The sequence below is a fragment of the Oncorhynchus nerka genome, unplaced genomic scaffold, assembly GCF_034236695.1.
Source record: "Oncorhynchus nerka isolate Pitt River unplaced genomic scaffold, Oner_Uvic_2.0 unplaced_scaffold_5806, whole genome shotgun sequence".
Lineage (NCBI taxonomy): Eukaryota > Metazoa > Chordata > Actinopteri > Salmoniformes > Salmonidae > Oncorhynchus > Oncorhynchus nerka.
Genome location: NW_027035507.1, coordinates 1 through 10,761, shown reverse-complemented (window position 1 = coordinate 10,761; position 10,761 = coordinate 1). Strand labels below are relative to the sequence as shown.

Below are 10,761 nucleotides of genomic sequence, written 5' to 3'. Positions count from 1 at the left end.
TTACCCCAGACACATAACTGTAGTCTACTATTGGGTTACTAATACTGTTACCCCAGACACATAACTGTAGTCTGCTATTGGGTTACTAATACTGTTACCCCAGACACATAACTGTAGTCTGCTATTGGGTTACTAATACTGTTACCCCAGACACATAACTGTAGTCTGCTATTGGGTTACTAATACTGAAGCTTCAGACTTAAAAACAAAACAGCAACAACAAGCGGAATAAACACTGTGTATATATATATAACAAAGAGCACAAGGTACAACAGAGACATTATTTAAAGCAGAACAGCTGAGTACAGGAGATTGGAGACATCCAACAGGACGTGTGGACACAAACACTCATCATGGGTCACCTGTTACGTCATCTTCCATCTGTAGCTAGGACAATCTTAATTACCTGCAGGAAACTGTCTTGAGTCTGAGCTTTGTGTTGTCTCTGTCCTCCAGCGCCCCTGCCCTCCTCCCTCTCAATTCAATTAAATTAATTTCAAGAGGCTTAAATTGGCATTGGGAAACATATGTTAATATTGTCAAAGCAAGTGAAGTAGATATTACTTCTGTCTCTCTCTCCTCTTCCTCTAACCCCCTCCTCTCTCCCTCCCTCCAGGCCCCCTGGTTCAGAGCACCAAATCCTCCAGCCCTGGATAGTGGTCAACCTGGTGATAGCCCTGTTAGTGGGCCTGGCCTGGGCCTTCGTCTCAACGCGACCAGACATGGACTACACCGAAGGTGAGAGCTTTATGAACTCAACTCAAGTTATCATGTTAATTATCATAATAACTAGCACTAATTACAAATGTCTAACGGGTCTGGTTCATAACTATCAACTTTAAACTATTCCCGAGTGACAATTATTCCCGTGTCTTGTGTCGACAGAGTTTTTAATGGCGATGGCAGTTGAAGACCTCTACCCAAGACATGACGATAACCCAGATCTTTCAGCCTGAAACTCAGTCCGTTACGTTCTATTTGGTTCCAAAGCAGTTGGAAAAAAGAATTTTTTTAAAAAGTTTTTTTTGTTTGTTTGTATTATGTGTACCATTAAAATGATAAGAGATTTCCATTCCACAATGTCATTTAAACATTAAATAAAAGGGGATCAAAATAACTGTTTCTGTTTACTGCTGACCTCTAGTGGGATCGTCTGATACCGCAGTGAAGTAGTGTAGTGGAGGTTCACGCTGTGTTAGGTTGATGGAACAGACCTCTAGTGAGATCGTCTGATACCGCAGTGAAGTAGTGTAGTGGAGGTTCACGCTGTGTTAGGTTGATGGAACAGACCTCTAGTGGGATCGCCTGATACCGCAGTGAAGTAGTGTAGTGGAGGTTCACGCTGTGTTAGGTTGATGGAACAGACCTCTAGTGGGATCGTCTGATACCACAGTGAAGTAGTGTAGTGGAGGTTCACGCTGTGTTAGGTTGATGGAACAGACCTCTAGTGGGATCGCCTGATACCGCAGTGAAGTAGTGTAGTGGAGGTTCACACTGTGTTAGGTTGATGGAACAGACCTCTAGTGGGATCGTCTGATACCGCAGTGAAGTAGTGTAGTGGAGGTTCACGCTGTGTTAGGTTGATGGAACAGACCTCTAGTGGGATCGCCTGATACCGCAGTGAAGTAGTGTAGTGGAGGTTCACGCTGTGTTAGGTTGATGGAACAGACCTCTAGTGGGATCGCCTGATACCGCAGTGAAGTAGTGTAGTGGAGGTTCACGCTGTGTTAGGTTGATGGAACAGACCTCTAGTGGGATCGTCTGATACCACAGTGAAGTAGTGTAGTGGAGGTTCACGCTGTGTTAGGTTGATGGAACAGACCTCTAGTGGATCGCCTGATACCGCAGTGAAGTAGTGAGGAGGTTCACGCTGTGTTAGGCTGATGGAACAGACCTCTAGTAGATCTGACACTGAGAAGGGCAAGAGGGAGGTTCACGCTGTGTTAGGTTGATGGAACAGACCTCTAGTGGATCAGCCTGATACCGCAGTGGGAAGGTAGTGAGTGGAGGTTCACGCTGTGTTAGGTTGATGGAACAGACTCTAGTGGATGGGTTGGATACTGACTGGGATAATAATGTTGAATGCACTCCAGATAATGGATTGGATAATGGGCTGGATAATGGTTGTTAATGTGACCGATATTGGGCTGTTAATATGACTCAGGATAATGGGTTGTTAATGGACTGATATGTGACTGGGATAATGGGTTGTTAATGTGACTGCTGGGATAATGGGTTGTTAATATGACTGGGATAATGGGTTGGATAATGGGTTGTTAATGTGACAAGGATAATGGGCTGTTAATATGACTGGGATAATGGGTTGGATAATGGGTTGTTAATGACTGGGATAATGGGTTGATAAATGGGTTGTTAATGTGACTGGGATAATGGGCTGTTAATATGACTGGGGATAATGGGTTGTTAATAAACTGGGATAATGGGTTGTTAATGACTGATAATGGGGTGTTAATATGACTGGGATAATGGGTTGGATAATGGGTTGTTAATGTGACTGGGATAATGGGTTGGATAATGGTTGTTAATGTGACTGGGATAATGGGTTGGATAATGGGTTGTTAATGTGACTGGGATAATGGGCTGTTAATATGACTGGGATAATGGGTTGTTAATACGACTGGGATAATGGGTTGTTAATGTGACTGGGATAATGTAAAGTTAATATGACTGGGGATAATGGTGGTTAATAAGGACTGGAATGGGTTGTTAATGTGACTGATAATGGGTTGTTAATGTGACTGGGATAATGGGTTGTTAATGTGACTGGGATAATGGGTTGTTAATGTGACTGGGATAATGGGTATGTTTGGCAGCACTGAGTGAAGAATGCTTTGTTGCGAAATAGGAAGCCAATTCTAGATTTAATTTTGGATTGAGATGCTTAATGAGTCTGGAAGGGAGAGTTTACAGTCTAACCAGACACCTATGTATTTGTAGTTGTCCACATATTCTAAGTCAGAACCGTCAAGAGTAGTGATGCTGGACGGGGGCGTGTGCGGGCAGCAATCGGTTGAAGAGCATGCATTTGGTTTAACTAGCATTTAAAACAAGTTGGAGGCCATGGAAGGAGAGTTGTATGGCATTGAAGCTCGTCTCGAGGTTAGTTAACACAGTGTCCAAAGAAGGGCCAGAAGTATACAGAATGGTGTCGTCTGCGTAGAGGTGGATCAGAGAATCACCAGCAGTGAGAGCGATCATTGATATTTCCAGAGAAAAGAGCTGGCCCAGGTGAACCCTGTGGCACCCCATAGAGACTGCCAGAAGATCTGGACAACAGGCCCTCCCGATTTGACACACTGAACTCTATCTGAGAAGTAGTTGGTGAACTTGCACTAAGGAGAAGGAGAGATCCTGATGTAGTTTAAACCAGGGATTCTGAACTGGGGGGTCAGATTTTAGAGGTCATTAAGGATTTATGCAAGAATATAAAAAATGTAATTAAAAAATATTTTGAAAGGATACCGCACTGAAACTTTTATTTTGAAAGGATACCGCATTTTTGCATATCGCGCCTGCACACACACACACACACACACACACACACACACACACAGACACACACACACACGCGCACACGCACACAATAAAATGTCACTCTGCAACATTGTTTTTGTTTTAAAATATGACACGTCCAATCAGATAATAAAGATCTCCTTCTGACAGCCATAGCTAACTATGCAGATGTGTTTCTCAGGCATTACACATGTGGATAGTTAGCTGTCATTTAACTCTTGTAGGCTAGCTGTCAGAGTAAAATCATGGACAGGTTTTTAAAACGTGCAGCTCCCCCTTCATCTACAATGTTAACAACAAGGCGGTCAATCCGGTCCCTGTCAAGAAGAGAAAATACCACCCCAATTTATATGGTTTCACCTATATTGAAGACAGGCAGGGAGAGTGTAGACATCCTGTTAGCTAATGAGAGCATGAAACCCCCCAAAACTAAAAAAACATCTGGCCACCAAGCATCCAAGACACAATGATAAGCCAGCTGGTGTCCTCACAAGATTGATTGAAGAACGTATGCATCACACCTTGTGGCCCAGCGCATTGGTAAGTGCAAAAAAAAGCCCAAACCAGCGCAGAGGATCTCATACTTCCTGCTGTGATTGATATGTGCACTGAAATCTTGGGAGAGTCCGTCGCCAACAAACTTAAAACCATCATAACCCCAGACATGTCCTGGATCCAATGACACCATGAGGAGAATCCAGGACATATCTGAGGACACAATGAGGAGAATCCAGGACATGTCTGAGGACACCATGAGGAGGAGAATCCAGGACATGTCTGAGAACACCATGAGGAGGAGAATCCAGGACATGTCTGAGGACACCATGAGGAGAATCCAGGACATGTCTGAGGACACCATGAGGAGGAGAATCCAGGACATGTCTGAGGACACCAAGAGGAGGAAAATCCAGGACATGTCAGAGGACACCATGAGGAGAATCCAGGACATGTCTGAGGACACAATGAGGAGAATCCAGGACATGTCTGAGGACACCATGAGGAGGAGAATCCAGGACATGTCTGAGGACACCATGAGGAGGAGAATCCAGGACATGTCTGAGGACACCATGAGGAGGAGAATCCAGGACATGTCTGGGGACACCATGAGGAGGAGAATCCAGGACATGTCTGAGGACACAATGAGGAGAATCCAGGACATGTCTGAGGACACCATGAGGAGGAGAATCCAGGACATGTCTGAGGACACCATGAGGAGGAGAATCCAGGACATGTCTGGGGACACCATGAGGAGAATCCAGGACATGTCTGAGGACACCATGAGGAGGAGAATCCAGGACATGTCTGAGGTCATAACACGCCAGACGTCAGAGCGCATCAGTGAAAACGGCAATTACACACTGCAGCTTGATGAATCCACAGATGTGGCTAACCGTGCCATTCTAATGGGTCTATGTCAGACACGTCTGGGATAATGAATAACGTCGAGGAGCAGTTCCCTTCCAGTGTCTGGGATAATTAATAACATCGAGGAGCAGTTCCCTTCCAGTGTCTGGGATAATGAATAACATCGAGGAGCAGTTCCCTTCCAGTGTCTGGGATAATGAATAACATCGAGGAGCAGTTCCCTTCCAGTGTCTGGGATAATTAATAACATCGAGGAGCAGTTCCCTTCCAGTGTCTGGGATAATTAATAACATCGAGGAGCAGTTCCCTTCCAGTGTCTGGGATAATTAATAACATCGAGGAGTAGTTCCCTTCCAGTGTCTGAGATAATTAATAACATCGAGGAGCAGTTCCCTTCCAGTGTCTGGGATAATTAATAACATCGAGCAGTTCCCTTCAGTGTCTGGGATAATTAATAACATCGAGGCAGTTCCTTCCAGTGTCTGGGATAATTAATAACATCGAGCAGTTCCCTTCCAGTGTGCCAGGGTAATTAATAACATCGAGGAGCAGTTCCCTTCCAGTGTCTGGGGTAATTAACATCGAGGAGCAGTTCCCTTCAGTGTCTGGGATAATTAATAACATCGAGGAGCAGTTCCCTTCCTGTGTCTGGGATAGTTAATAACATCGAGGAGCAGTTCCCTTCCAGTGTCTGGGATAATTAATAACATCGAGGAGCAGTTCCTTCCAGTGTCTGGGATAATGAATAACATCGAGGAGCAGTTCCCTTCAGTGTCTGGGATAATTAATAACATCAAGGAGGAGTTCCCTTCCAGTGTCTGGGATAATTAATAACATCGAGGCAGTTCCCTTCCAGTGTCTGGGATAATAACATCGAGGAGCAGTTCCCTTCAGTGTCTGGGATAATTAATAACATCGAGGAGCAGTTCCCTTCCAGTGTCTGGGATAATGAATAACATCGAGGAGCAGTTCCCTTCCAGTGTCTGGGATAATTAATAACATCGAGGAGCAGTTCCCTTCCAGTGTCTGGGATAATTAATAACATCGAGGAGCAGTTCCCTTCCAGTGTCTGGGATAATTAATAACATCGAGGAGCAGTTCCTTCCAGTGTCTGGGATAATTAATAACATCGAGGAGTAGTTCCTTCCAGTGTCTGGGATAATTAATAACATCGAGGAGCAGTTCCCTTCCAGTGTCTGGGATAATTAATAACATCGAGGAGCAGTTCCTTCCAGTGTCTGGGATAATTAATAACATCGAGGAGCAGTTCCCTTCCAGTGTCTGGGATAATTAATAACATCGAGGAGCAGTTCCCTTCCAGTGTCTGGGATAATTAATAACATCGAGGAGTTCAGTTCCCTTCCAGTGTCTGGGATAATTAATAACATCGAGGAGCAGTTCCCTTCCAGTGTCTGGGATAATTAATAACATCGAGGTTCCTTCAGTGTCTGCGGAAGTGTCTGGGAATTAATAACATCGAGGAGCAGTTCCCTTCCAGTGTCTGGGATAATTAATAACATCGAGGAGCAGTTCCCTTCCAGTGTCTGGGATAATTAATAACATCGAGGAGCAGTTCCCTTCAGTGTCTGGGATAATTAATAACATCGAGGAGCAGTTCCCTTCCAGTGTCTGGGATAATTAATAACATCGAGGAGCAGTTCCCTTCCAGTGTCTGGGATAATTAATAACATCGGCAGTTCCTTAGTGTCTGGGATAATTAATAACATCGAGCAGTTCCCTTCCAGTGTCTGGGATAATTAATAACATCGAGGAGCAGTTCCCTTCCAGTGTCTGGGATAATTAATAACATCGAGGAGCAGTTCCCTTCCAGTGTCTGGGATAATGAATAACATCGAGGAGCAGTTCCCTTCCAGTGTCTGGGATAATTAATAACATCGAGGAGCAGTTCCTTCCAGTGTCTGGGATAATTAATAACATCGAGGAGCAGTTCCCTTCCAGTGTCTGGGATAATTAATAACATCGATGAGCAGTTCCCTTCCCTGTGTCTGGGATAATTAATAGCATCGAGGAGCAGTTTCATCGAAGGAGCTTCCAGTGTCTGGGATAATTAATAACATCGAGGAGCAGTTCCCTTCCAGTGTCTGGGATAATTAATAACATCAGTTCCTTCCCGGTATCTAGGATAATTAATCTTTATCCAGCAGTTCCCTTCCAGTGTCTGGGATAATTAATAACATCGAGGAGCAGTTCCCTTCCAGTGTCTGGGATAATTAATAACATCGAGGAGTAGTTCCTTCCAGTGTCTGGGGATAATTAATAACATCGAGGAGCAGTTCCCTTCCAGTGTCTCGGATAATTAATAACATCGAGGAGCAGTTCCCTTCCAGTGTCTGGGATAATTAATAACATCGAGGGCAGTTCCTTCCAGTGAATAACATCGAGGAGCAGTTCCCCTTCCAGTGTCTGGGATAATTAATAACATCGATTCCTTCCAATAATTAATAACATCGAGGAGCAGTTCCCTTCCAGTGTCTGGGATAATTAATAACATCGAGGAGCAGTGTCCGGATAATTAACATCGAGGAGCAGTTCCCTTCGAGTGTCTGGGATAATTAATAACATCGAGCAGTTCCCTTCCAGTGTCTGGGATAATTAATAACATCGAGGAGCAGTTCCCTTCAGTGCTGATTTGTCCACCACCACCACTGCAGAGGCTGTCTTTAACACAGTGGATATGTACCTGGGCTCCGTGGGACTGGTCAGAGGCTGTCTTTAACACAGTGGATCTGTACCTGGGCTCAGTGGGCTTTCTTTTACACAGTGGATCTGTACCTGGGCTCCGTGGGACTGGTCAGAGGCTGTATCTTTAACACTGGTCTGTACCTGGGCCCAGTGGGACTGGTCTTTAACACAGTGGATATGTACCTGGGCTCTGTGGGACTGGTCAGAGGCTGTCTTTAACACAGTGGATCTGTACCTGGGCTCAGTGGGACTGGTCAGAGGCTCTTTGGCACAGGCCTGGGCTCCGTGGGACTGGTCAGAGGCTGTCTTTAACACAGTGGATCTGTACCTGGGCTCAGTGGGACTGGTCAGAGGCTCTTTAACACAGTGGATCTGTACCTGGGCTCAGTGGGGACTGGTCAGAGGCTGTCTTTAACAGTGGATATGTACCTGGGCTCCGTGGGACTGGTCAGAGGCTGTCTTTAACACAGTGGATCTGTACCTGGGCTCTGTGGGACTGGTCAGAGGCTGTCTTTAACACAGTGGATATGTACCTGGGCTCTGTGGGACTGGTCAGGGATAGATTAAACCTTCGGTGCTTGACCACTGATGGGATAACTGCTATGACTGGAAAGCACTCGGGGGTAGTAAAGTAAATGCTGGAGAGAGAACCGAGTGTGATGTGGAACAACTACTTCCTACACAGGAGGCAGCCGAAGGACAAGGTGCCTGAGCTCCATGCCACTCTCGAGGATGTGATCCAGTCTGCGACTATATCAAGGTGTTTCCAGGCCTTCTAAAGGGATAATGAGGAGGCAGGCTCCAGCAGGTGTTTCCAGGCCTTCTAAAGGGATAATGGGAGCAGTACCAGCAGGTGTATAACCAGGCCTTCTAAAAAGGGATAATAGAACGAGCTCCCTTGAGTGTTTCCAGGCCTTCTAAAGGGATAATGGGGAGCAGCTTTGCTCAGTGTTTCCAGCCTAAAGGGATAATGGGAACGAGCTCCAGCAGGTGTTTCCAGGCCTTCTAAAGGGATAATGGAGTAACGAGCTCCAGCAGGTGTTTCCAGGCCTTCTAAAGAGATAATGGGGAACGGGCACCAGCAGGTGTTTCCGGCCTTCTAAAGGGATAATGGGGAACGAGCTCCAGCAGAGTGTTTCCAGGCCTTCTAATGGGATAATCGGGGAACGGGTACCAGCAGGTGTTTCCAGGCCTTCTAAAGGGATAATGGGGAACGAGCTCCAGCAGGTGTTTCCAAAGGATACCTTCTAAAGGTGATAATGGGGGAACGAGCTCCAGCAGGTGTTTAACCAGGCCTTCTAAAGGGAACGAGCTCCAGCAGGTGTATAACCAGGCCTTTTAAAGATACTGGGGAACGCTCCAGCAGGTGTTTCCAGGCCTTCTAAAGGGATAATGGGGAAATCCAGCTCAGCAGGTGTTTCCAGGCTCCGAGTCTACAGGTGTTTCAGGCCTTGTAAATGGATAATGGGGAACGAGGCACCAGCAGGTGTTTCCCGGCCTTCTAAAGGGATAATGGGGAACGAGCACCAGCAGGTGTTTCAGGCTAAAGGGATAATGGGAAATCGAGCACCAGCAGGTGTTTCCAGGCCTCTAATGGGATAATGGGGAACGAGCACCAGCAGGTGTTTCCAGGCCTTCTAAAGGGATAATGGGGAACGAGTCCCAGGTGCATAACCAGGCCTTCTAAAGGGATAATGGGGGAATTCAGCTCCAGCAGGTGTTTCTGCCTTCTTAAAGGGATAATGGGAACGAAAGCACCAGCAGGTGTTTCAGGCCTTCTAAAGGGATAATGAAACAGCCCAGCAGGTGTTTCCCGGCCTTCTAATGGGATAATAGGGAACGAGCTCCAGCAGGTGTATAACCAGGCCTTCTAAAGGGATCACGGGGAACGGGCACCAGCAGGTGTTTCCCGGCCTTCTAAAGGGATAATGGGAACGAGCACCAGCAGGTGTTTCCGGCCTTCTAAAGGGATAATGGGGAACGAGTTCCAGCAGGTGTTTTATCAAGCAGAGGTCCACTTTATACAGGGGTAAGGGTTGGGGTTGCTGTTATGAACTTCAAGCGGAGATTGCTGTCTTTCCTTTGGAAAACAGATCATCACTGGCCGAACATTTTGATTTATGAGCAGAGACGGTTCTGGCTTGTATGGCTCCTGGCGAAACCAGCACCAGAAACAATGCAAATAAATCATAACATTTCAAATTATATAAATATAAAAATATATACAAAATAAGACTCATGAATATCAAAAATAATTAACAAAGACAAATGAAACAAATTGGAGTATATTTATTTAACCTTTATTTAAATAGGCATGTCAGTTGTGACAACCTACCGGAAACAGTGGGTTAACTGCCTTGTTCAGGGCAGAGCAACATATTTTTACCTTGTCAGCTCAGGGATTCAATCAAGCAACTACTGAAACACCTCCAACGCTCTAACCGCTAGGCTACCTGCCTTAACGCTCTAACAGCTAGGCTACCTGCCGCCCAACGCTCTAACCGCTAGGCTACCTGCCGCTGGCAGCTCTAACCGCTAGGCTACCTGCCGCCCAACGCTCTAACCGCTGAGCTACCTGCCGCCCAACGCTCTAACAGCTAGGCTACCTGCGCTAGCACTTTCACGCCATGAGCTACCTGCCGCCCAACGCTCTAACCGCTAGGCTACCTGCCGCCCAACGCTCTAACCGCTAGGCTACCTGCCGCCCAACGCTCTAACCGCTAGGCTACCTGCCGCCCAACGCTCTAACCGCTAGGCTACCTGCCACCCCAACATACACACAAATAGACAAATAGAATAACACACTTATATAGAAGAGAACATGATTATTTCACTATTGCACTTCAAACAAGAAACACACAAACTTAATTCCATTCCTACTGTAAAAAGTTAGAGGTGCGCTATTTGATAGATTCCCCCACATCCCCCTACCTCGGGTTTCCAGTTGGGAGACCTGAGGCCAACCCGTCCCCGTGTGGTACCCCTGAGTGGGAGACCTTCCCAGGCAGTGACCTGCCTAGTGTTGGATCCTGTATTTTACATTATAGCCATTACCATATATATGATTGAATATTATCTGCTGTTGGCTTGTGTGGATGTATGTATGTGTTATGCAACATAGCTGACTTGAAACATTGTTTAATTGCAAATTTCCGGACA

General features: G+C 46.0%; 1 protein-coding gene and 1 long non-coding RNA gene across 2 annotated transcripts; both read left to right on the top strand.

Annotated features, from left to right (window-relative positions):
* The first annotated feature begins 518 nt into the window (after positions 1 to 518).
* On the top strand, positions 519 to 1,117 carry LOC135566333 (uncharacterized). Its single transcript, XR_010462043.1, has 2 exons — positions 519 to 738; positions 886 to 1,117. It is a non-coding gene; the product is annotated as an uncharacterized LOC135566333 (long non-coding RNA).
* Positions 1,118 to 4,220: 3,103 nt separating this feature from the next.
* LOC135566332 (maximins-S type D-like) lies at positions 4,221 to 4,967 on the top strand. The gene has a single exon (XM_065014083.1). It carries the CDS (start codon positions 4,221 to 4,223, stop codon positions 4,965 to 4,967), a length of 747 nt encoding a protein of 248 aa, XP_064870155.1.
* Positions 4,968 to 10,761: the final 5,794 nt, after the last annotated feature.